The sequence below is a fragment of the Pteronotus mesoamericanus genome, unplaced genomic scaffold (assembly GCF_021234165.1).
Source record: "Pteronotus mesoamericanus isolate MK-2021 breed Mesoamerican mustached bat unplaced genomic scaffold, CSHL_Meso_final scaffold_21, whole genome shotgun sequence".
Taxonomy (NCBI): domain Eukaryota; kingdom Metazoa; phylum Chordata; class Mammalia; order Chiroptera; family Mormoopidae; genus Pteronotus; species Pteronotus mesoamericanus.
In genome coordinates this window covers 3,598,378-3,625,008 of record NW_026555310.1, presented here as the reverse complement: position 1 = coordinate 3,625,008, position 26,631 = coordinate 3,598,378, and the positions used below count along the sequence as shown (strand labels likewise).

General features: G+C 47.1%; 1 protein-coding gene across 2 annotated transcripts in view; it reads left to right on the top strand.

Moving 5' to 3' along the window:
• Positions 1-6,583, top strand: part of SLC4A8 (solute carrier family 4 member 8) — a 69,459-nt gene extending 62,876 nt beyond the window's left edge. For both annotated transcript variants that reach the window (XM_054591088.1, XM_054591087.1), the window contains exons 23-25: positions 1,213-1,304; positions 3,353-3,448; positions 4,534-6,583. In XM_054591088.1, the coding sequence (XP_054447063.1) occupies positions 1,213-1,304; positions 3,353-3,448; positions 4,534-4,546 (201 nt within the window). In that variant the 3' untranslated portion in view covers positions 4,547-6,583. The remainder of the gene's footprint in view (positions 1-1,212; positions 1,305-3,352; positions 3,449-4,533) is intronic.
• Positions 6,584-26,631: the final 20,048 nt, after the last annotated feature.

The window sequence follows — 26,631 nt, the reverse complement described above, 5'->3', positions numbered from 1 at the left end:
AGTCACATTTAAAAATGAAGATTTCACCCCAAAATTGTATGTCAGCATTCAACACATATGGCCATTTCTTTATGTTCTCTCCCTTTTTTTGAAAAAACTTTTATTTATTTTTAGAGAGAGGGGAAGGGAGGCAAAAAGAGAGAGAGAGAAACCTCAATGTGCGAGAGAAACATTGATTGGTTGCCTCTCGCACACCCCCAACCAGGGACCTGGCCTGCAACCCAGGCATGTGCCCTGACTGGGAATCAAACTAGTGACGTTTTGGTTTGCCGGATGGCACCCAACCCATTGAGCCACACCAGTCAGGGCGCTTTATGTTATCTTTACATCCTTAACACAATTTTCACATAAGTATAATAATTATATGTTTGTGTGGTGGGCTACGTATGTCCTGATTTTTTCCTCAACTAGATTTCATGACACTTTTGTGTTTCTGTATGTCTATAAAATAAATAATCATATTTATTCTTTTAATGGCTGCATAATCTATAATATTATCTCATTAATCTAAGCATTCTTTATTAAAGTTTACAGATGATTTAGGTTTTATTATACTAATTTAAACATCTTTGTAAATATTTTTCTCTGTAATTATTTCCTTTGTATTAATGGAATTATTTCTAGGAAAACATTTTATTATGAAACATTTCAAATATATACAAAAGTAGAAAGAACATTCAGTGTTCATATTTCCCCCAATTGCCTTATTTTTAGTTTTTAATAATATGGTTGAATCAGGATCCAAAGAGGATTCATATATTGCCATTGCTTGATATGTTTCTTAAATCTCTTTAGGAGCTCCCTTCTATCTTTTTTAATTTTTGTTGAAAAAACTGGGTCTTTGACCTACAGGGTTTCCCGCCATTTTGATTTTACTAAATGTGTCCCTTGGTGTCATTTAACATTTTGTCTGTCCCCTGTGTTTCCAGTAAGTTGGTAGTTCGGTCTGGATTCAGGATTTACAAGAAATACTATTCCATAGATACGAACACTTAGTCCTCTCTCTTTTTATGATGAATTAAAGCTAGGAAAGAATATAATTAAAAATATATATAATATAAAATACTATAAAAAAGGATATAATATTTTAAAAAGTTTTTTATTAAAAATGTGAAAAAATTAGGTAGAAATTGTTGTGATAGAAAAAATGGGCTACTGTTGTCTTAGAGTTTTCCTTGGTCCGTGATATAATAATGTCTCCTTTTCTTCCAGGAGGCCGAGAAAATGTTAGAAATGGGGGGAGACAAGTTCCCCTTAGAGAGCAGGAAGTTACTAAGTAGTCCTGGAAAGAACAACAGTTTCAGGTAAAATTCTCACAACACCAAGGAACTGACTCTTTTGGTTATTCTATAAACGTCTGGCTTTCTGTGTGTGTTGGGGGTGGGGGTGGGGTCACAATTGCAGCTACCGGTATAAAAAGCTAACACTCAGCCTCCCGGCGCCAACATGTGAAAACCCCTTTTCCCTTCATGGTTTACTGAGCATCTGCCACATGCAAGGCACTGGATTAGTGCTGGGAATCACAAGAGCAGAAGTGAGGGAGCCCGTGTACTGAGCGTCTTCTGTGTGCCAGGACTATGCTAGGAGATCTACTCTGTGCTCTGATTTAATCTTTACAACAACATTCTGATATAAGTCTCATTATCCACGTTTGTACAGTGAGGAAAACTGAGGCTTGGAAGGTTTTAGGAAATTTGCCCAAGGTCACAATGCTGCTAAGTAGAGAGTTTAAGATTCAAATCCTAGTCTGTGTGTTCCTCAAACTGGGGCTGCTTCTGCCTTTCTCTGCTATGTTCCAAAGATGAAGGGGATCGTGGTCCTTGTTTTCAGAGAGTTCTCAGCTTGGTGGGCATGAAACCCTCAAGCTTAGGCAAGCCTTTGGGGATGGGCAGGGAGAGCCCATTCCAGCTCTGCTCATGGCATCTCGAGTCCCGTGAGCCCAGGGGCAACTGAACTGGGATCATAAAAATTCCTTACTTCTGCCAGTGGTTTCAGCCCCTTTCTCTACTGAAGCTAAACTGGCCCATTTGTGGTATCATTCCTGGCATTTTCTTTCCACTCTGAAGGAGATACACACGAGCTGAGAGAAGCTCAGAGGCCAAGAGAGGGTAGAAGAGGCAGGGAGGTCATCTAAATCCCGGATAATTTATTGCTGAATCATTGAATTGATTGTGGTTTATACTGAGGTGGAAGTGAGGAAAGTCTTTGCTTTGAACATTTAAAAAATTTTGATGTATGTATATATTGTGAAATGATTACTATAATCAAACTAATAACATATCCATCACCTCCTATAGTTACTATTCCGGGGGGGGGGGGTGTTGTGTGTGTGTGTGTGTGTGTGTGTGTGTGTGTGTGTGTGTGTGTGTGTGTGTGTGTGTATGTGGTGAGAACACTAGAGATCCATTTTCTTAGCAAATCTCAAGTATACAATACTTTATTATTAACTATGGTCACCATGCTGTTCCTAGGTCTTCAGAATTTATTCATCTTGTAACTGAAAGTTTGCACCCTTTGATCAATATCTTCCCTTTTCCCCCACCCCCCAGCCTCTGCTAACCACCATTCTACGCTGTTACTATGAGTTCGACTTTTGGGCTTTTAAACTGACCCCAAAAGAAATAGAATCTTTGGACCTTAATAAACTTTCTGCAGGGTGTTCTAGAAGGAGCGATAGGCTTTGAATTTCTGGCAGCAAAGTAGGAACAGTGTTGCTCCTCTACTAGGATGCTTGCTGCCTTCTCACTTGGCCTTTTGAAAAGGAGACAGCCTGGCTTGCAGAACACTTCAGAGTACTCTGGGGTTCTAGGAAACCAAGGACTGGATTCAAGGTCCTGATGCTCTACTTAACTAAGTTTGACCCTGGAAAGTCACTTAGCCCTCGGAGTTTTGGTTTCTGCACCTTCAAATGAGGATGTTAATAATCTCTGAATCTGTGATAGTTAAGATAATACATTGTAAAAGTCCTTTGTTAACTACCAATGTAAAACATTCGGCCGTGAAGGAAGAAAGCTTAGCCCTATACTTGGCACACGGTGAGCGCTCAGCAAGTGGGAGCTCCTGGTGCTACCACTGTTGGCATCTCAGCACCGTCATCCGCATTCCCAGAGTGGCCTCCAGAAGGAGTGCAGAACTGTGGGGGCAGCGATGGCCGCCACCTGGCACATCAGCCCAGCCCTCAGCTCCTTATGGGTCACCTTGACTTTCCACATTCCGACCATCTGGTTCCCAGCCTTCCCGAGAGCTGTTAGCCGAGCTCCTTCAGACCTTCTGTTGGGTGGTGGTCATTACAGACTGAGATATGGATTCTATTGGGATGTCTGACATTTACTGTCCTAAGTATTCGTTTCAGATGTGACCCCTCTGAGATCAATATATCCGATGAAATGCCTAAAACCACAGTCTGGAAAGCTCTCAGTATGAATTCTGGGAATACAAAGGAAAAGAGGTAAAAAAAACTATAATGATTTTTATTTATTTCTGGCTTTTAAAAATATGTTGGAAGTGAAAGATATTTTAATTGTAAAATTGAACTTGTCTAATAAATATCCTTTCCAGGACTGCTACTAATCTCATGAGAATAACTGTAAACCTAAGGAAAATAAAAATGTTTTCTAACTACTTAAACAGATATGCTGTTTTGAGCTGCCCATTAATGCAGGTCCAAAGTCAGGATGTAAATTTGTTTTATCTAATTAGTTCCCTTAATCTTCTTTCTAGTCCCCATTTCAAAATCTACAGATCATTTCTCTGTTTACTGCGACGACACAAACTGGAAAAGTACTAAAATATTCATATAGTGTTGATAGTATTGACACAATTCCATAATGAGAATTATTGCCGAGTACAGATTTTGAAATATTAAATTGCAACTGTTTTCTTATTTTGGAAACTAAATCCTGTGTATTGTTTGTCAATAGCTTAGATCAAATTTAATCAGGTTAATGAAGAAAATGGAAGAGCTTGAGGCAGCTTTGCCTGCAGTGAGGTAGGCTATGCACCCAAATTGAATAATTTAGTCCAAACACTATTTAGGTAAAGTAGGCAGATAACTGAAGGGAAGATATTAGATTTTGTTAAAGGCAACTTCTCTGGTTAAAAAAAAAAAAAAAAAAAAAAAAAACAGTAGGCTGGAAATGAGGAGACCTCGTTTAGTTATTCCGTCCATGTATAATCTGGAAGGCCATTGTATCTGGCTTTCAGTTTACTGAGCAGGAAAATGGGGATAAAACTAGCCACTTCAGTCATAAAGCTGCTCTGAGGAGAAACTGGTTATTTCGTCATCGAATGGGTTAAAGTAAATCTGTGCTGAATGTGAGTGAAATATGGAATTTTGTTTCCTTCAGAGGAAAATCCAGGCAGCTGTCGAAACATATAATGCACAAAGTTATTTTTAGTTGAGAACTAGTCTACTTGTAAATGAACTTAAAATATAGCCAGATCCAAATTGTGGTGACATCTTCAAAGTATTGTGTTAAAAGCAGGAATGAATCATGTGTTCCCTTTTTGTCTAATTGTAACACTTCTATTCAGTATCTTCAACTAAAAGTCTTTGCTGGGATGGAAGATTTGGGCCATGAGGTGCCTCAGGGAAGTTCTGGTTACAGAGAAGATGGTGAATCTCTGAGAGAAGGAGCAAGACCAAGTCTGGCCCTGTCCTTGGTCATGTCAAAACCAGGCCGAAGCATTCAGTCATTCACGGTGTGCGCTGGAGGGCAGCCAGCTATCCCCATACCAGCAGCCAGATGGGAACGTGGAAGCAGAAGACCACCTCCTGTTGGTACTTCTCGTCTTCCTTGTCTTTCTCTTCAGAACTGCCAGCATTGGAGACCCAGCTTCCCATTTTCCAGACATTTTCTCTCAAACTCTCTCCTGGCCTGCCAAGCCGTGTGGATCCATTCTACCACTGAGGATGCCTTCAATGAGGTTCCTCTTCCTAAAGGATGGCGAAGGGGAGTAGGAGCAGAGCAGAGAGAAAAGGGAAGGCTCTCCAGTCCCATAGTGTCTGTAGGCTCCCAGGCAGCCCTGGGCCTTGGTCGGATTGCCTGCTCCGGGGGATGCTGGTCAGACTCAGGGGCTGTCAGGAGCGTCAGCAACCTGGGCACTGCAGTGCCCATCGCTGCAGCCAGAGGACACTCTGACCTGGGTGCGTCTTCATTGTTCCCTAGCAGCGGTCTGCAAGAACCTTGGATGACGAAAGGGCCAGGAGGGACACTGGAGTTGTTCAGCTGAGACAGGAAAAGGCTCGGGGAAAAATCAATAATGATAAATGAGGATGAGTAGCTTCTCTTGGTGTCATTGAGGATAGAGTAAGAGACTGAACTGGAATTGGAATTATAAAAGGAATTAGTTTAGACACTAGGCAGGACTTCCTGCGCTGAAAATGTGTCATAGTGTCTGCTTTGTAGATATTTGGGAAAGGTTTGGTGATAGTTGTTTGTGAGTAGACAGGAAGATAAGGTGTTTTTATTGGCCGTGTTGTGGAAACATCCATGTCTTGCTGCTGTCTCTTGAGGACACATTTGATTCCATTCCTGGAGATATTCAAGTGCTCACGTAATGTCTCCTTAGCTGCCTTAGTAGCGAACCATCATCAACTCAATGGACCAAAGCCACCTTCAGCCATGTGGTTTCTTCAACATCATGAATTTCTGTTGGTTGACAAATGTCTGGCTTTCAGATATAAAAAGTCGCATTGGGAAATGAACTGTAAGTGGTAAAATTAATTTTGGTATTTAGTTTACAATTATATTTATAGTTTTTCTTTTCTCTTTTGCAATGAATATCCGTAGTTTGGGCTCCGTTACGTATAGATATTCCCTTCCTTTGCACATAAAATGTGACCAGTAAGCATGTCAACACCCAGGGAATCCAATCATACTAGTTTTCCGTCCTGGAAAGTCTTTGTACAGTGGGACGTCCTCTCAGTGTGCCCTCCTCTCATAGCTGATCAAGGGGCTACATAGCTTTATTGAATTTTGCTTTCCTTAGACTCTTAAAACATACTAGTGTATTGCAGGCTTACTCTAAGGACCTGTGATATTGAAGGAATCCTGCATTTCTTTTGTATTTCCCTATTTCTTAGAGCCATAATTATTTTAATACACTGATGATTTTCAAAATATTTAACAACTGGTATAGGATGGACACCACCCACTCAGAGCAGACGCCTGCTGTAAACAGGCATCTGTACGATCTGTGGGCTGAACGGCATGCTGCTTTCAAACGTTAAGTGCCATCCCTTTGAGTTATGGGTATTGGTTCTGGTTTTTCTGATTTTCTCCTTACAAGGCCGGTTTAGGGACAGCTTCAGCTTCCTTTCATGTGGCACAGACAGGAATAGGAATTATTTGAACTATATGGGCATTAAAACCTTTGTGAGCCAAAGCTTCACATTTTGTCATTTTAGGGTAAATGTTATCATTGTACCCATTTATCTACCTAATCTAGAAAAATCAAAAGGCAACTTGTGAATGGGAAAAGCTTTCCTGCTAGCTTTCCCTGCTCCTCTCTGGCTGCTTCCTTGAGCTTGCCTTCTTTTTTACCTTTGTTTCCTGAGAACACCCTGTGCTCTCCCGCCATCTTGCCCCTCCCGTCTCCTCCTGCCTCCTCAGGGTAGGGAGACTGGTGACATTTCACCTGTTCCCCTAGCCTCCGCGTGGCTGTAAGGAATGTAAGAGGGGAAAGCCCTTCATGCAACAAAACTAGCTGACAATATCACTCAGAAAAATCTCTCTCCTAATACACTGACGTCTTGTGTCTGCTAGGCTTTTTCAGGGTCGGGAACCTGTCTTAGTTTTAACTCTATGCAGAGCAGTTACAGGACCACATGTGCGCTTTCCAGTCTCTCTAAGCCAACCCCGCCCCCCAGGTCATTGCGCCTTAGGGACATTAGTTAGCTGCTTTCAAGGGATATGCCAGTATTTTTAGGCCATTAGATTTTCTTCAGAAAATAGCCAGACTCATTTCTGCCAAATCTCAGTGGTGGGAATCAGTCCCTATTCTTATTCTCCCTGGCTTCCCAGCTCCCACCAAACACTCCATCTCAGTCCTGGCTGCTTCCTTGCTCAGGTCTGTGGCTGGTGCCCGCGGTGGCAGAGCCACGCTGGGCTGTGTCCGGGGTGGGAAGCCTGGAGTGCAGGCGGAGCTGCAGCAGCGTGTGGGTGTGCCCGCGCGTATGTGTGTGTGTTCGTCGACAAGTGAAAGTCTATCTGTCAGCTTTCATTGCTGCTGAACAGCCTGGGCACCTAAGCTGTGGGCCATCAAAATGATATCATCATTCCCCCTTCCAGGAGTTCCCTTCTCAGACTTCTGTAATAGAATAGTTCGAGGACAAATATAGGCTGATTAGTCTATAGAAAATGGTGTTTAAACTAACGATTAAGGAGAAACTGACTTAGGGGTAGAAAGCAAGGCAGGTCGTTAGGTGACTTCCGAGCCCAGCTTTGCCTGGGCCAGAGGAGTGGTCTGCCTCTTTTAAGACAAGGGCCAGTTTCAGGAATAGTTGAGTGCTGGAGCGCTAATGCCCCTATGAACTGGTCACATAGAGGCCAGGGATTTAAGAAAATAATGATGAGTGCAGTCTTGATTCAAAGACGGAAGGATTGTCATTGCTAAGAGGGTGGGTCACTTCCTAGCCCAGGACGTGTTAGGGAGGGCCTAGACAGAAGGTGAACATGCTGTGAAATTGCCAGATATGTTTGATTTCATAAAATGCAGGCTAGCCCTTTGTGGTTACATATGATTTCAGACTTCTAATGATGGAATAATCAGGAGGTCTGGTCTTTACCACATACAGCCCCTTTCCCTGTCTCCTTATCCATATAAATTTGCCTTTAGGGTAGAGGGGTAGTGAACCATATATTTCCAAAAAGCAGTGTGAACATTTGCTATTTCTCTTTGTTTGAGATGTCATTGGCTTTTAAGTTAGTCACAAGTGTTTGATAAAAATATGGTCTATTCTTCATCTCAGGCTCGGTTGATATCTCAGGCTCTGACCACTGTGACTTTCAAGAGGTCCCTGATCTAGGAATCTGTGGTTTCTGGTCGCCCAGAACAGACAACACCCAGTTCTTCTTTATTTTCTACCTGCTCAGCAATCCAGACTTTCCTCTTAGGAGTCAGCAGTTCTCCCTGCGTCTTCTCCATTGATTTCAATGTCCATGTCCTGAGTCTCCACGTTTTCCTGAAGCATAGGAGAAGGACTGGCCCGGTCCCCGGGCTTCCCTTTTAACTAGCATAAGGAGCACTATCCAATGTGTTCTCTCTGCTACCTTACCAACTTCTCTAAATTTTTTCTCTTGCAAGAGAGCACCTCCTGCTAGTGTAACTGAACAAAAAATGGAGGTCCAGTCGCCTGCCACCACAAAAGCCAAACTAGTAAGGCAGATGCTCGTGCAAAAGAAAAGGGGTTTTATTCAGGTGCTTCGCGATCTGAGAGAATGGCAGACTCCCACCTCAAAGCCCATCTCCTCTTTCTGCCATGGAAAATGTCCAGCTGTCCTCAGCAAGACCAAGACAAAAGCCAGTGCCCAGAGTTCCTGCTCCATTTTAAAGCACGTTCCTTTGGAGTCGGCAGGCAGCTCCTAAGTGATCTTAGACCCCTTCCAGGTAGCTTAGCTTGTTCCCCACTGCTGTTTATTTTTAGGCTCCCCTCCTGGATCTTGCGTACAGAGCCCACATGGCCCTGCCAGGGCCGCACCGCTGCGTACTTCCAGGTGAGAGAGCTGCGCAAATGCACGCACTAGTGCATCACCAGGAGGGCAAGAGGGAGAGAGGCTCCCTCCTGGAGGCCATGGGCCACGTGGCAGTCAAGGCCACATGGCCCACGGAGAGAGCAGGCCAGGGCACAGTGAGAGTCCAGTCATGAGCCCAAGAGCCCCTTTGTTCCCCTGAGATTATATTGGCTTGGGTACGGTATGGACCAGGTGCTTCCTCAAAATGACCAATCAACTTCTAGAACTCTCATGCGCTTCAGATGGGTCCACCTCCCAACCAATCCCTTCTTTCCCCAGGCTAGACTGACAGGATTCTTTGCTCTGGCATCTCCCCTGCACCATTTTGACTTCTATAGCACATGTGCCTGCCTTCCCCTTGTCCCACCCCGAGCCTGGTATGGGGCAGGGGAAGGTTTTTTTCTCTATCCAATTATCTTGCTAGCTTTTTGCATTTGGGCCCTATCAATTGATATTTCTAGCTTCCTCTGTGCTCAGTGTAAGACCTGCCCCCTACCACCATCTTGGCCAATAGGGGAGACTTTCCAGTGCTCTGGACAGACTGTCTACTGGTAACACTAGGATTTTAAACAGTGTTTGCTAGTTTGTTACTGCAATTTCCTGGGACTTACCACATTTCCTAGTCTTATCCTGGCAAGACACTCAGGAGCCCTGTATCAAAGGTTCTCAGCCTTCTTGACTTTCTTTTGGTTGTAGCTGTCAGGCCCCTCATAAGGTAGAAGCCCTTCCTATGGGCCCGAGGTGGCCAAAAAAGAAATCATCCAAGACCTACCCCTTTTACTAACTCAGCTTTTTCAAGTACTTTTTCCTCTTCTTTCTGCCTTTTTCTCCGTCTTTGAAATTCTTCTTGGATAGACGTTCTTGATCTGAAGTTCTAAAAAATACCACCAGCTTTGAGGATGGTGAGAGAGGTGAGGAGGTCAACTAGTTCTGGGACTTCTTGCAAAGGGGACATTATGGTTATTTTTCTTATTTCGGATGAGGGTCTAGGGATTCTCAAGCCCTCAGGCTCATCCATATTTCAGTATAAACAGAAAAAGATTGATATCTTTTCTGAGACCAAATAGAAGCAATTTTTCTACCAAATCTATTTTTTATGATTCTTGGCACCCTTGGTCTTTCACATTAATTCTAGAGAATGGGCAGTTGACTCAGTTAGCATTTCTTTACCAGAAAGGCTAATTTTCATAACCAACAGAGGTGTGAAGCTGGATCCATCACTGCTTGAAGCATGAAAAGAGGAAAGGAGTGTTGTGTGGATCTTTTCAGTAGGAAAATCCAGGAAGTGGAATGATGCATCCATAAGCAAAATTCTTTTAGGAGATTCTGTTCTGCAAGGGAATGGAATGGTTTCTAATCCTTGTAAAATGAAAAGGGATGACATTTTCCTTAAACCTAAGCCACTTTCAGCACTGAAGAACACAGAACCTTTCCCTCCAGCTGATGGCATTAATATTTCCTGAGAGAGAGAGAGCCCACCCACGGCACTTTTCTGAGCCCAGCCGAACACAGCACAGCTTGGCTTCTCTTAGCAGGTTTGGAACTGACTCCAACATGCAGGTTTTTCACACGTGCAATAATGTTGGAAACAGAAATACCGAACTGAATGTGCAATTACTCCTTTTGCAAAAGAGGCCAAAATCCTCCTCCCCATTCCTTTCTCCCACATTCACTCCTCCAAGGTGATAAGCCTCCCTCTCGTTTACCTGCATTTGTCTGTCTGATCGGTTAGCTATGGCTGCCCTCCCAAACTAGGGGGGTGGTGGAGAGCAGAGCAGCCTTCCCACGGGAGGGGACAACTTGAGGTGCTGGTACATTGCCCTTGTTTTCTATGTTCTTCTTTCTAGTAGGTTTCATGTAGAGATAGAAATATTTTTGTTTTAGAGATTCCAAAGTATATATTTTTAGTGTAAGAAATGTACCCTCCCCACACTCCACGGTGTAAATAGACCCAAGAACAATGTGTTGTCGTGATAACCCCATAGCAACCTGTGGTAGGAATAGGACACCCCTCCCTCACCGCCCAGTCTCAGGCCCGTCTGTGTGCCAGGGGAGGTGGTCGTGACACCTCTGCCCACCCAGACTTTCCTGTGCTCAACGGGTGAAAAATAAAGTCTGTGTAAACCGCTCACAGCTGTGGTGTTCTTTGAGCTCAAACCAAGGGGCTGAGACGATGCTGACCGACCTCAGAGCTTGTGAAGAAGAGTTACGAATGGGCGAGGGGAAGATGCCGTGGTGCCTGCTGAGTGCGCCTTGAGGGAGGCACGCACAGCTCCTCGGGGCTGACACTGGACAGTCCTTGGGGCAGAGCCATAGAAGGAAGCTATGGGGGCCCCATAGGCTTATGTTTGGGTGCAGGGAACAGGACAGCATGAAAAGAAAGCCCATTTTGGAGACGCAACCAGGCTGATGACAGGAATTGCTAATATTTAAGGACTCCACTGCTTTGAAATTCGAATTTTTAAAATTTGCTGTTACTCCATGCCCTGACTGGTGTGGCTTATTGGGTTAGGTGTCATCCAAACCGTTGGGTTGGGTGTCACCACAAACCAAACGGTCACCAGTTCAATTTCTGGTCAGGGCACACGCTGGGGTTGCAGGTCCGGTGCCCAGTTGGGGGCGTGCGAGAGACAACCAATCAATGTTTCTCTGGCACAATGATGTTTCCCTCCCTTCCCCTCGCTCTAAAAATAAATAAAATCTTTAAAAAATGTATTTGCTGTCACTTCTGCGTTTTGGGCTTGGAAAGCGGGGGTTGGAGGTGCCCCATTTCTCTTCTTCCCAAATCCCTTTTTTGGCGGGTTGGGAAAGAGGGAAGCAATGGAGGAAGAGCACAGAGAACCTGTGATGGGTAAATGGCCAGGGCGGGGGAGTGCAGTCAGCAGGCTTCCTGGAGTGTCTAGAAAGGCCCCACCTGAAAGCGCCCTGACACGGCCGAGGGACTGCGAAGGAGAGCCAGTGCTCGTTGGGCCTGCAGCCTGTAGACACAGAACTCACTAGCTCTGAGGCCTTTTGCTGTCTTTTGGCTACTTTTTAAACATCCCGACAGAAACACCCATCATATCAGTTTGTCTCAGAGGGACACGCTTCCGTTGCGTAAGTAGTGGGAAGCCTACTCCTGCAGGGAATGGAGCCCGTTCTGACGTGGGGGGCGAGTCCACCCAGAGGACTGGCCTCGGATTGTTAAGGATTTCATTTAGCAATACAGGAAAAGTGCTTAGAATAGGCCCTGGCATCTAGGAAGTGCGCAGTTAAGTAACAGGCAGTCTGCAGGTAGGTGCTTCCTGGGCTGGTGACGTCAGCAGCGGGCCCTCGGGGCGGGGGGTCTCTGCAGTTCTCGGTGTTGCTCTCAGGGTCACGGGGCGGCTCCCCGAGCTCCAGACGAGTACCTTCCCAATGCAGGCTCCTCTGCATTTCTCCAGCTTCTCTCTCTTTTACTTATTTTTAAAAAATTACGAGGGATGGCCCCAAAGACTGGAATTTATTTATACATAATTGTGTATTTATCCTTACACGTTTAAGTTTCGGTCACCTCCATTTGACGCAATGCACCTATCGGGACGCTTTTCCCACCGCTCAAAACAGTGTGAGAACTCATCAATTTGGATGCCTTTTAGTGCTTCTGTGCCGTTTTTTGTTTCACTTCTTCCACATCATCTGAGGAAACAAGTTCGCTCAGGGCAAGATTGGGTGAATGGGGCGGGGACGTGGAACCAGGAGAGCTTGACATTGTTGGTTCAAAACTGCTGAACGCTTAGCACCGTGTGAGCTGGTGGGCTCATAAATCACCCTTCATGAAATGGGCAAACATGGTGAAAGAATATTCAAAAAAATTCACTGAAGCTGAATGCAGCCTCCCACAACACCACCAGCGGGCACACTGGTACGGCTGGGTTCCTAGAGCACTCACAGCGGGGGAAGCCTGTACTGCAAGGGGTCTGCCCTCCAGAAGATAATTCTGGTTTTTTTGCACACACCCCCCACCATATTTATTTATTGATTTTAGAGAGGAGGAGGGGAAGGAAAGAGAGAGGGAAAAACATTGATGTGAGAGAGAAACATCAATTATTTGCCTCCCGTACATGCCCCAACCAGGAATCAAACCCGCAAGCAGGTATGTGCCCTGACCAGGAATTAAACTGGTGACCTTTTGGTTCACAGAATGACACTCCAACCAAGCCACACGGCCAGGGCTTCTCTCCCTTTTAAAGAGGAAAATCTTTCCCAAGAGGGTTGCTCCTTCCCACATCATTGGTCAGAACTGGACCTCAAGCCTGTCTCTTAGATGTGAAGGGTGGCATGGGGGGGCGGGGGGAGGTCCTTGTTGGATGTGGGGCCATCAGGCTCCATCCTTGGGGGTTGGGCCCACCTTCCATGACCATATTGTTACTCCAATACTTGTACAAAATTAGGATTCTGTTATCCAGGAGTAAGGCAGGAGCTGTAAGTAATTAAATGTCCAGATGTGTCTGAGAAAGAACCCAGGAGAAACTGAACCTCAGGAAGCCAGGGAGCCTCGCTGAGGTCAGTGGTTCTCCACTTGCCTTTATGTGAGATTCCCTTGAGGAGATTTTTAACCTACTAGTGTCTGGCTCCCACTCTACGCCAATTAAATAGATTCTCTGGGGGAAAATGCAGGCCCTGGTGTTTGTTCAGTTCTTTCCAGGTGATTCTCACATGCAGGCAGGGTTGCCTGTCCCCGGCTACAATGCTTCACCTTTGCCTGACTCAGCTCTTCTGTGCCTGCTTCACTTCCAACCAGCTTATTCTCACCCTCTGCTGTATAAATGTTCTTCCACATTGTAAATAGCTCCTGCCAGGAGACTCTGTGGTGTGACTGAGAAAGGCTCTCAGCAAGCGGCAGGGGATATAGAACAGGCAAGCAAGGAGCAAGCCTGCCTGAGTTCAAGTCCCAGCTCTGCCTTCACACTGTGTGACCATGGGCAACTTGCTCCCTGTGTGCCTCAGTTTCTTCACTGCAAAATGGGAGTGATAATACCACCGACTTTCCAGTTGTGTGGGGGAGACAACAGACTACACCTGGTAAGGCAGGCTCCACTCTGAGTGCCCTCTGGGCCCCCTCTAGTAGCAGGCCCACCCTTCTCTCGCCCTCCTGCCCTCGATTTGCAGCTGTGTGGTAGAACCAAGGGGAAAGGAGTCGCGGTCACAGTAACCTTTGTCTGGGTGGTTTACAGTATTAACTCAGGAACGAAAAGGCCTTGCTTGGACTTCCTGGCCTAAGCCATATGCTGCAGCCCAGCCTGCCACCTGAGCCCTTCATTTGGGGTTATGGGTTATGAAGTGCTTGCCCAGGGTAGGACCATCAGTCCTTGTTCAGCTGCTGACCTTTGGGTGTGCTCCCCCTAGGTCCATAGGGGGTGGGAGGGTGCCTCGGAGGTTTCCAAGCCCCAACAGGGTCATGGTATTTCCCTATTAGTATCATAGGCCCCACCCCTTCTCAGAAATCACAGAATGGATTATCATCACCTGATTTCCCTAATAGGCACAGTCAATAAAGAGAAAATGCCTTCATTAACCAGGCAAAATGGTATTAAAGGTTTTCTAGTAACTCTGCACTGTGTGATTCTAGGACCAAGTTTGAGTCATAAGGGCCGCCATGTCCTCTTTTGACAACTGCGCCATCACTAGCACTACCTTCAAAGGCCCTTCTCGGGCATTTCACAACCCACCACGCAGGCCTGCAGCGCCTCATCAGAGAGACGCTGACAACAGCGGCAGCACCTGTTGTGTGTGTGTGAGGTGTGCCTGCTAAGCACGTCACACGTACATTATCCAGTCCTCACAATATGTGGGATGGGTACTATTCCTCCCGGAGATGAGGAAAACTGACACACAGAGTAAATGAATTATTTAAGTTCACACGGCGGTGGCAGCAGAGCCCAGAGTGAGACTGAGTTTGTGTGTTCGATTCTGAGCCCTCGGTTTCCACAATCTGCTGGCTCCTAGGTCTCCGACCATGGAGCCTGTGTCTAAACACCCTGATGTATACAGAAAAGGAAAAGGATGCCCCGAAAAATATAAGCATTGGAGAAAGGTGAAATTAGAGACACAGCAGTGACATCACTTAAAAAAGCGGGAGGAGCTGAGAACCCATGTAAGAATTCAGCGGTCAGAAAGCATGCCTAGGAATTGGCAGGTATGCAACCACCTTTCTTTTTTCTTTTTTTTAATGAGTGGCCAAAGGAAGTAGTGACCACTCCTGATCCACCCTGGAAAAGTTTTCTCAGGAGGAAGAATGTTAGGACTCATTGTTAAGATGTGAAGATCTCAAGCTCTGATCAAATAGCTGGGAACCTGTGTAAACACTTGCCAGTGGCCCGATTGTTCCATCACAATCCACCGCATCCCTTTCCATACCTTTGGCTCAGCGAAACTGTGGTTTCCCTGCCCCGGACAGTGGTCAGACCCCAGGCAGTGCTCTCTGAGTGGTCTGAAGAGACTGCTGAAAAAACAGAGAAGCCCAAAGCATGCCCTTGGAAGGGACAGTTGAAGAAAATGGGGAAAAGACTCAGGGAGTCCTGGCAGCTGGGTTTATCGCATCATTGTCCTCAAAATTCATGGTTTGAGCACCCACCTACAAAGGGTGCAGGGCAGTTCTCCGAGGACTTACAATTGGACTTATCAAAAATAGACAGCGTTTGCAAAGCACAGAGGTCAGGACGGGGTTCTGCAGGATATGGGCAGAGCTCCTGTCAGAGCCTCAGGTAGTCAGACCTCCAAGGACAACACAGGACAGGAGGAGGGGGAGCAGAGGGGACAGCCTGGACCCGAGAGTCAGGAGCACTGGTGGGGAAACTTCTGGTGCCAGTGAATTTCACTGGTTTGCTTGCAGCTGGGGATTTTGTATAAGGAAGCAATTATACAAAATTGGGAAGCAGAGGAAAGAAGACCTTAAAATGCCAGGTTAAGTAGAAAGGACTCTCCAAGTGACTATCAAAAAGGAGATGTACGCTTGTTGCTGTTCTGGGAAAATTCATCTTGTGGCAGAAAACTGGGAAGAGGGGTTAATGAAGTGCGTGGGGCATGCCCGAGGTGGTGCGGGCTCTGCGTGTGGCCACGCCAGCGCCAGCGGTGACTGAGGGGAAGGGCCGAGGAGGGAGACGAAAAAAGGGGCCGGGCCTGGGGGTCGTGCAAGCGGAGCGAACCTCACTGTAATGCCACGCCTCTGAGAGGAACGCTGCCGTGTAAACAAAGTGTGGCCTTGTTTACTGTGCTCCAGAGGACATGCCTAGGATGAGCTTACCTTCTTACGAGGCAGACTGGGCTTATGTTAGGGACTTAGAGCCAAAGCTGTCCGAGAACGGAACTGGCTGACTCCGAAGGCAGCGACTGTGCCCGGTGCTGGAGGTGCCCACTGGGGCCCCGGGCCATCTGCCAGGAAAGCTGCAGGTGAGGGAGGATGGGCTCGAGGGCCCGTGACTCCGTGACAGGGATCGGCCAGGCGGGGGGCGGGGGAGGGGGCGGTTGCGCAGACAGACAGCACCGCCTGGGACGGGGATGAGAGATGGGAGGGTGGTGATGGAGGAGTGGGTGGGGAACAGATGTCTGAGTCGAGTGGAGGAGGGAGCACACGGTGCGGGGAAGACGGAGCCGGTGGGGTGAGGTTGTCTGCTTCCAAAGCTGAGAATGAGGTGAGGGCCCTCGCGCTGAGCCCCCGTGTTCTGCGGCTTGGTCATTGTGTTACATGGGTGCCAGGTTACATGGATCTAGGTTTAAAAAAATGGGGCTCCAAAAAGGGCACGAGGGTGATTTTCCTGACTGTCTCCTGCCCACCACCTGCTATTATAGGACGCCCAGGCCCCCCTGAAAGCCCCCGGGGCCGACCCATGTCTGCTTATGACAACCCTCCCATCCCAGGCCCCCGCTCCAGCGCTCCGTGCCCTGCCCACGGCCGACCGAGGCCCTGCCACCGCCGCCGCCGCCGGCTCCATCGCTCACTGCAGACGCGCTGTGCCAGCCCGCCTTGTCTGGGGCGCACCGTGTGCACTGCCAGCCTTGGCTCGGGGCCTCCAGGTAGCAATGCCCAGCAGCTCGCTCGAGTCAGCGTTGAGGGGCCTCATCTCCCAGCACTGAGGCACCCTCTGCCAGGGGTTCCCCAAGCTAAGTTGCCTTGTTTCCTCCCATGGGCCAAGGCAAGAGAGTTCATTACAAGCTGGCAACAGCCTGGTCTCATAAGGAAGGGGACTGAACAGGTGGACCCCTAGTACCAGCTCCCCGCCTGGTCCAGTCAGCTGTGTCCAGTGTCAGGATCACAGGGGGCAGCAGAGGCCATGATTTGGTGCTGCTCCAGAAGGAGGAATGTGTAGGACCAGCAGTGAGTAGCATCTCTCATTAAAAAAAAAAAGAAGCTACCATTCTTTGAGTATGCAGTATGTGTCAAACACTGGACTAGGTACTTTAAATGCATAATTGAATTTTCACAACTCTTTGAGGTGAGTTTTTAATTTTACGAGTGTGGAAACTGAGGCGAAGATAGGTAAGTGATTTGCCTGATGAAGTACAGCAAGTATTAGGTGGCAGAGCTAGGATTCAAACCCAGGTCTTTCTGAGTCCAAAGCACATGCCTGCTCAACAACACATCACGGTGCATGATTGTGACCACACGGGTCCAGCATATCCCGTGGGCTGGGTCCAAAGGAGCACTCGGGGCTGAGTAACTTGGTTTGGCCACATCTACACTGACTTCCTCACTGATTCAACAAGTAACGATGGTTCACTTATTCTGTGCCAGGCACTGCCCCTGGTGCATAGGACACAGTGGTGAACAAACTCATGGAGCTTCCAGTCTAGAAGAGGGTGACATAAACGAGCACATCACATTAAGGAGGAGGCTTATCTCACCCACAGGATGGGAGACCTTTGTAAGGGGCACCCCAGCCTCCTGGTTGTCACACAGCCCCGGGCAGGGGGAAGTCAGGAGACTGGGTTCTGGTCCTGACTGATCTTTACTAGCTTTATTTTTCTTCTCTGGGCTCATTTCTTCAGCAGTATAAACAACGGGTCATGTTTAGTTTCTTAGCTCACTTTCAAGTGCAGTGTCCTTGAATGAGGGGAGAAACTGCTTCGCAGGATGCACCTGGGCTTCAGGTGTGGCGAGCCAGGAGCCGCAGAGGCGGGACAGGCCTGGAGAGCTGGACACGCGGGAGTCCAGGGGTGCATGTTGAGAGGACCAGAGACCACTAGCAGGGTCCAAGCAAGTTGGGGTCTGGAATCCAGTGGGTGAAGCTTGAGGCCGCGGCAGCAGGAGAGAGGATCCCTAGCAGGACCTAGACCCTCAGGGACCCTGTTAGGAACAGCCCGGTGCCCATATCCATGTGGTCTCCAGACATATTGACATTGATGAAAGTCCTAAGTCAGGGGTTTGTGGCCTTCGATCTCCTGCCTGGAAAAGGGAACTCAGATCCATTCATATCATCACTGGGTCACAGGCTCAGCTTTGCATGGCCTTCAGGGAGTTATTGGAAAAATCCAACCGGAAGGAACCTGCATTATGTCACTGTAGAGATAGCCACACCCCTAGACAACACTGTGACCTTGCAGATCAAATCCCTGGCACTGGAATCCATCCCACTGGCAACAGCCCAACCAGGAAAGGTGGAGTGAACATCTACAGAGGAAGAAGAGACCTGTCCAGGCCTCCAAGTCAGCCTTCCATTGTCTACGCGACAAATGGCTCAGGGCTGGTTCTCTCTCCAGCTTTTAGGGGGAGGTGACGAGTTAACCATTTACCTGCATCTCGGTCTCATCCTTCCCACTTACTACTCCAGCACAGCCCCTCCCCACATCTACAGCCCTCGTTCTTCCTACTGCTTCCTTCTCGTCCATTCCACCCCCGCCCCCCCGCCAACCCTTGCACAGGACAAACATGCCAAGAAGTGTCATATCTCAGAAAACACTATGCAACCTCATTGTCCTCTTCAACCCCAGCTCCCGGGCTCCCCTGGTTCCATGTCACGTTAACCCCCCGCAACGCCTGCCCGGCACGGCCCTCTCCCACTCCAGCTCCTCTCCCATCCTACTGCTCGGAGCCTCACCAGAGAATTGGAATTGGATGAGGGATATGGATGATGTTGGGCTATACATGGTTTCAAGTAAAACATACCTTTTGTGGAGCAGTGTATTATAGGGATAATTATTCCTATTTTGTAGATGAAGAAACAGGCTCAGAGATGCTAAGTAATTTTTCCAAGATCACACAGCTGTTAGGTGGCAGATATAACTCCCATGTCCTTTTCTCATTCAACTACATTAATTTACCTCCACGAGCCTTCAGGGGAGGCTTTCTTAAGCCTTTTAAGCTGATGCTCACTATCCAAATATAAAATTATTTCTTAATACTAAGTATGATTTTTCCTACTCCCTTCTCACCCCCCAGAGAGCCTGCTGTGTACATTGATAGGAAGAGATCCTTGCCACACCAACCCAGCTCCTGAGAGCCTTATAATGGTGTGATTCCACACGTGGAGAGGCCAGAATTCCTCTGTACTCAGCCAGGAGAGGACGTTCAGAAGGAAAGGTATCTGCCAGTGCCTCGGAATGAGAAGCACAAGTCTCTTTGCACTGGAAGGAAGCAAAGCATGAGAGCAGAGCTTTGAGACTCTGCTATGGGGCAGGAGCCTGGCCTGCCTCTCCTTTGCTCGGACTGCCTGGGTCAGAAAGCACTGACGTTCCCCAGAAAGCAGCTCCTCTTTCGTTCGGTTTGTCCCGAACTGAAGTGGAGTAAGCGGGCCTGGCTTCTCTCTTCCTAGCAGTCTTTTTGCATATAACATCTTCTTTGCTCCTTGAAATGGCCTAAGAGCAGTCCTCCTTCTTCTTTTTTTAAAAAAAGATTTTATTAATTTGTTTTTAGAGAGAGGAGAAGGGAGGGAGAAGGAGAGAGAGAGAAACACTGATGTGAGAGAGAAACATCAATCAGTTGCCTCTAGCATCACCCTGACCAGGGACCGAACCGCAGCCTAGGCATGTGCCCTGACCGGAACTGAACTATTGACCTTTTGCTTTGCGTGGTAGCCCTCAACCCACTGAGCCACACTGGTCAGGGCTAAGGGCAGTTATTCGTATTTAATTTTTAGAAATAACATTCAGGGTCTTTTATTGCTGTCTCCTCACTGCCTCCCATCTAGGTTTGTACATTATCCCACCCTTTCACAGTGACCATTTACCTGCAGTTTTTTCCACGGGGCTATTGTGTTCATCTTTGCATACTCAGTAACACCCCACATCTAGCACATAGTAAATGCTGATTAACTCTTTGTTAAATTAACATATGGCCCACCTTTGAGGCAGAATTAGTACATGTGCAACCATAGAAATAAACAATGATATTTAAGGAGAAGTCAGGTTAACACCAAAGAGATTAATTATAGAACAACCTTAGTGGCTTAGAGGGCCTGCTTATTTGTGCAGAAAAGTGTTAACTCATCAGGCCTGGGCTGCTCAAACACTGAACATTCCAAAGAAAGGCCTGTGTGCAGGACTAGCCCTTAACCGGGCTCTTGGGAGATAACCTTTGAGACCATGAAATATCCTGCTTGATAAGCGTTTCTTTCCATGCTGAGGCCTTGGGCCACATTGTATCAATTTGACCAGGTAGTTCATGCCAACAATGTGACTCATGATCAATGCTAGTCCGTGTATGCCTGAGGCCCTGGATCATGCTGTCTCCGTTTGACCTCCAGTGGGGCGGCACGCTAGAGACTGTGTAGAGATCAGTCACATGGACCCTGCATGCCTATGTGGCTGGTCCCCAGTAAAAACCCCGGGCAACAAGGCTTGGATGAGCTTCTCTGGTTGGCAATACGGGGCGCATGTTGTCACACACAGTTTCTGGGGGAGTGAAGTGTGTCCTCGTGCAACCCCACTGGGAGGAGACACCTAGAAGGTTGAGCCTGGTTTGTCCTGGCCTTCACTCGTGCGCTTTTCCCTTTGCTGACTTTAATCTGTATCCTTTTGTGATAATAAATTATGACTGCGAGTTTAAGAGCTTTTCTGGGTCCCTTGAGCCCTCCCAGTGAATCACTGCACTTGAGGGTGGCCTTAGAGACTACCAGCACAGTGTCTGTGACAAAAGGAAGCTTAGAAGTGGAACAATCTTTGTCTTCAGCTGCACTGATGCCTTTCCACAGAAATACTTCATTCATTTATGTAACAAATATTTCTTGAACACCCACAATGTGTAGATGTTGCATTCCAGGCCCCGGAGTACACCTGGCAGTGGAACAAAGATCTCTGTCCTCCTGGAGCTCGGGTTCTAGTGGGGACAGAGGGGAGGCTATGAGAATCAAGAGGATAAATAAGATGATTAATGCTACAGTAAAAAAAAAAAAAAAAAAAAAGGGTGGAGCAAGTGCAGGAATCCAGGGTGCTAGGGTGGGGGTGGGGCTCACTGAGAAGGTGAGTCGTGGCCTGAGGGAGATGAGGGAGTTACCCTGAGCATTACAGCCTGGAAAGTTCTCTGGAGGACCTGCGCTGTCCCTAGAGTTCTGGGCAGCAGTTCTTATTCTTTAGTGAGCACCACAATCACTTAGGGAGCTTGTGAAAAAAGAGAATCGATGTTTTTAACACGCACTTCCATTCGTTTGACACTGGTGCTCTGAGCTGCATGTGGACACTGCCCACGTTAGGTGGCCCCCGAGGTCAGTAAGGCAGCCCTTGCCCTCAAAGAACGTACTCGTCAGTGAAGCAGAGGGGTCGCTGGGGAAAAGGAAATGCCTCTTGAAGCATTTCTCTGCTATTGCTCTATCTACAGGGCTTTCTGAATGGACAAGTGCTGAGAGAAGCAAGTGTGAAGGGATGCATCCTGAGGCGCCGGGGTAGGAGGACATAGGGGGCAGAGATGAGAACTCCTGCGGTGAGTATCTGGGTTCTCAAGAGGAGGTGTTCAGACACTGGGAGCCATCTCTACGGGAAGGTGAGAGCGCTCAGTCTTCCGAGGTTCTCCCAGACCTCTTCTCCCGCCTCCGTGATGCCGGTCATCATGCTGCCCTGATCATGTAGTGTCCATACTTTGCTGATATTGACACTACAGCTCTTCATGAATTTTCTGGTCTTTCTCTGTTTAGAGTGAGATATTGCGTTGTGATCTCCTATACCAAGACCACCAGTAAGTTTTCCTTCCTGTGCCCAGTAAGTCTCAAGAACTTTTGTTTACTTTCTTCATTACCTAAGTCTGCTGCCTCCCAATGGCTAGATCCAAGATCGTCACCTGGGGAGGCTGACCGCTTCACCCAGGAGGATGGGACTCCCTGGCAGCACCTGACCCAGCCATGCAGTGCCTGAAGGGACAAAGTCTTTGGTCATGGGGAGACTGGATAAATGGAAGGGCCTTTGGAAAGACTGACAAACACTGTAGGTGCTCTCCCTGATCCCCTCAGATCCTGGCCACTAGCTCTGTCTGTGTGTTCGCTCCCTAAGGCTCCTGACAGCAACTATCTTCAGAGGATAAAACACGGGCTACCAGACCTGCTTTGCCCGGGTGCACCAAGACCTGGAAGTGCCTGCGAGTTTGCATCCCTCTGGGCAGTGAGAGCAGGTGACCATGGAGCAGGAAAGAACAGTTAGTCCCTTTGCCCCCAGGCGGGACAAACTCCGAGCTACAAATTACACTCCAGAGCTCCCTGCAGGATCAGGCTGAGGCTGGGACTTCACGTGAAATCAAACACTGACTTCTTCCCTATTCTGCTGTCCCCATACATTTATAGGAATGGGAATATTTCCTTAGGAAACAACTTGCAAATGAATCTTTGTGTCATCTGACCTAGGGCACACAGGTCAAGCACTAAAGAAATAGGCGCCCTGGGTCACAGTTCTTTAGAGAGAAGGGACCAAAGTAAGGGGTAGAAAAGGTGAACCTCTCCCCTTCCCCAGCCTGGACCACCTGAACCTGCCTGCCCTAGCTTCTCTAGAGAGGGCATTGTTGGTACCCAAGGAGAAGAGGCACAAGACTTCAGAATGCCCTGAACCACAGGAAATTGATGGAAAATGCAAACTCAGTATGGATTCCAGGCAAAGCCAAAGCTGTAAATCTGGAGCCCAGACGTGGAGCAAATAACCTCAAAATTCACACTGAGAGGACTCACCCTTCTTAGTAAGCCTGGAAAGCTGTCCAGACAGTTCAGGGTAGACTGAGACCGACAGGAAACTCGTGGAAGAACTGACTTCCCATCCAAGCTTTGCTCAGCCTGCCCTCTGCTGGAAACTGGTGAACAGCTGGTCAGGAGGGACGGAGCCCAAAGCAGGAGGCTTCCAAAGTCCCGCTCAAATCCTACCTGTCCTTCAGGCTCCAGTTGAAATGTAACCTCCTCCAGGAAGCCTCTCTCTGTGATTCTTGCCGTGAGAAGCAAGCTCTTTAATGTGAGCGCGCACAACCCTTCATTTACACTTCCTTAATGGGGCTGTCTGTCTTCGGTCACGGTTGTGTAGTTAGTACACATGTTATCTCCCCGACTAATTTGTGAACTCCCAGGGGAAAAGCTTTTTTATTTTTTTCCTTGAAGTTTACTCCCAAAGGATTTTACACCTGCACAGAAACATTGCCTACAACTAAAGCCTTATATTTACATCATTAAAGAGAGTCCTTTGAATTCAAATGTATCTCCGGAAAGACCCAATTAAAATGTAACTATTTTACACACGTTGCCTGGTCTGTGGGTTGTTGACCACTTGGGGCATTAGCGGATTAGCTGAACACAGAGCTCAGGGAGTTCTGAGTTATGGGGAAACTTTTTAGGGGGCAAAAAAAGATGAGAAACAGAAGAAAGGTAAAGGATAAAGGAGGAGAGGGTTCAGCATGAGGCACTTTGAAGGCAGTTGACTGCATAAGGTTGGGGCATTGGAGGGAAGTAGGAGGGCACTAAGGACCCCCTCACCCCGAGGCTCCAAAAGGAAAGGTGGGCACACATATCAAAGGGGCCATTGTATGTCGTGCAGAACCGGAAGGGAATCATTGGCTCCAAATAAAAAAGAAAACAATAAAACAAAAGTCATAAATAATTAAATGCCAGCAAAACAGAACGTTATGTCAGCTTCATTAATCACAAAATTTAGCATCTATAAATATTCATTCTGTTTGAAAAGAATTTGTGAGTTAGGTTTTCTCACTTCATAAGAATCCCTGAGTAGAGACAGTCACTTCTGAGAAATTGTAGCCAATTGCAAATTAAATATTACTCATAACCAAAAACTTCCAAAGCAAAATTATAAAAATGTTTTCAAGTTTTCAGGGCAAAGTTATATTTAATGTGGGATGTGAGTGCATTATAATATATGTATTTGATATAATGAAAGTAGGAGTCTCTGGGGCTTATGAAGTTTTTTAAATAGTCTGGAGTATCAAGATCAATTTCATCCATCCCCTTCAGTTACACTCTTGATGCTATCACAGTCTTCACCCACAGATAAGCTGCTTCCTCCTCCAAAACACAATTTAAATTTACCTTCTTGTCCACCCACATGGGCCACTATCTCACCAGTAATTGATTGATTAAATACTTGAACTACATAACTGAAAACTTTCCCTGTTCCCAAGGGCCTTCCAGAGGTACCCATTGTTATTCATTTCTTATGTATATTTTCTGAGTACCTTACGCAGTTACAAGCAAAAACATAATACATACTCTCCATCTTCCTCTTTTACTTAGCCATTAATAAACTGTGTGCCTTGTCTTTTCTACTTAACAATCAAATCCCTTTTTTAAAACCCTTAATTATGAAGAAACTACTAGTAAACAACCTCCCTCAAAATGGTCAGAAGCGGGGCACACATACAGCCCTTCAGGAGGCAGAAGCGGATTTTATCTAGCCAGACACACTAGCTACGGAATGTAGTTACAACGACCTCTACAGTTATTTTATGCCGAAATAATTGAAACATCAGTGGAGGTGGCCAGAGTCAGGGCATGTGAAGTGAGTGAGCCCTGTAGAAGCCTGACGGCCAAGAGTGGCGTTCTTTACCGCAAGAAAAATGGTGAGGGAGAAGGCCCGCGCGTTGTCTTTCTTCTCCCCCTCCTTATCTACCTCCTCTTCCTTTCTTTCCTCTCTTGATGGAAATAAAAAAGATTGCTGAGAAGTCTGGAGGAACAGCCCTGTGGACGCAAAGAGAAGCCAGTTACCCGGTGAAAGCTGAGCACATACTGAAGGGGGCGTGGGCTGAAGGGCCTGGTTGTAGCAGGGCTGCAGAGAACCCGACATGAATGCGAGAGACCTCGAAAGCTAGGCTTGAGCCCATACTTAAAGGAGGAAAGGCAGAAAAGCCAAGGTTTAGTTAAGTCATATTATCTCTCCTTGCATCTAGAAACAGAGAGAATTTTTTAAAACTAGCATTTACTTAGTGGCTGCTGTGGTCTAGGCAAGAGGACTCTGCAGTGAGCAAAACAGACCAAGTCCATGTTTCATGGGACTGACTTTTTAGTTAGGGAGAAAGACTACACACAAATACGTGGCAAATATATGTGATGTAATATCAGGTTGTGATCAGTGCTACAAAGACATAGAAAGCAGGGAAAGGGGATGGAAAATTGACAAGGTTAGGGGGGATGTGACTTTTGACAGGGTAGTCAGGGAATGCCTTTCTGGGTGGGATGGCGTTTGGGCAACATCCTGCATACATCCCGGGGACGAAATATTCCAGCACCTGCGTAATGAGTGTTCCAGGCGGGAGCGACAACGCTTGGCAATGGCCGGGCCTGGGAGGAGATGAGGTTGGGGAGCCGGTCACAGAGGAGCGGAGTTCCCAGAAAAGGGGACAACAGCATGTAAAAGATGAAATGGAATAGGATAGGAAAGAAAACATCAGAATGTACTGTGTGTGATATAGTACGTTGTTTCAGGAAATTTTTGTTTCCAATGTGCATATTGGACTTCCAAGCAAGGCTCAAGAGGCCTTGAGCAGCTCCCGGCTAGGCCCCCTTGGGACTCTGCCCCGTGACCACCGTGCCGAGAAGCCCAGGACAGGAGAGCCAGTGCAGAGAGAGGCCCGGCTCTCTCAACAATTCCCGCCCGCCCAGCCAAGGCCCCAGACAGAAGTGACGCCACTCCGCGCCATTCAGCCTAGGATGTGGGTGCAGGAGTGAGGTCAGGAGAGACCAGCATAAGAATTGCCCTTTTAATCCACAGAATGGTAAGAAATAGTAAGTTGTTGATGTTTTCTGCTCCTAAATTTTGGGTAGTTTATGAAGTGGCAATAGATAACGGAGACATTTACAGGAGAAGTCACTGTGTTGAGTGTTTCTTCCCTACACTTACCCACATGGTTTTTTCCCTTTGCAAGAGTGAAATATTTATTTACTGACCTTCTTTCCCTAGGTGTCCCCAGCTCAGGGCCCCCTGCCATGGGGGGAGAGACTACAGCTGTTTCCTTGTGCCAATCACCCACATCACGGCTAGGAATGCGTGCTAAGCATGGCAAGGAGTTGCCCAAGACAGGACACTAGTCCCCCATTCGAAATGAGAGGTGCCATAGAAAGACAGAATGTCTGAAACTGACATCAAAGAATAGTGTGTTCTTCAGTGGCTGGTACCGCACCGCCCGATGCTGGGAGGAAGTTAGCAAGGCGAAGGGAGACACAATGGCAGATGGAAGAGGCCACGTGTGGGCCACTCTGGAGAGTCAAAAGAAAAATAAAATGACTTCCAAGAAGTTGTTTCTTTATTTTTAAAAAGTATCTCTTTGGGTCTTTGGGTTTCCAGATAGTAAGACATTAATAGAATGGTAGAAATCAATTCATTCCAACAAACAGTTCTGAGTACCTATTAAGCGCCACACCCTGTGCACGGGTGTCACAGGTGGGCACAGATAACCAGGTTCTTGGTGATCGCAGACAAAAAATTGAACCGAACACACAGAGTTTATAGCAGAAAGCGAGAAAAAGCAGATTTA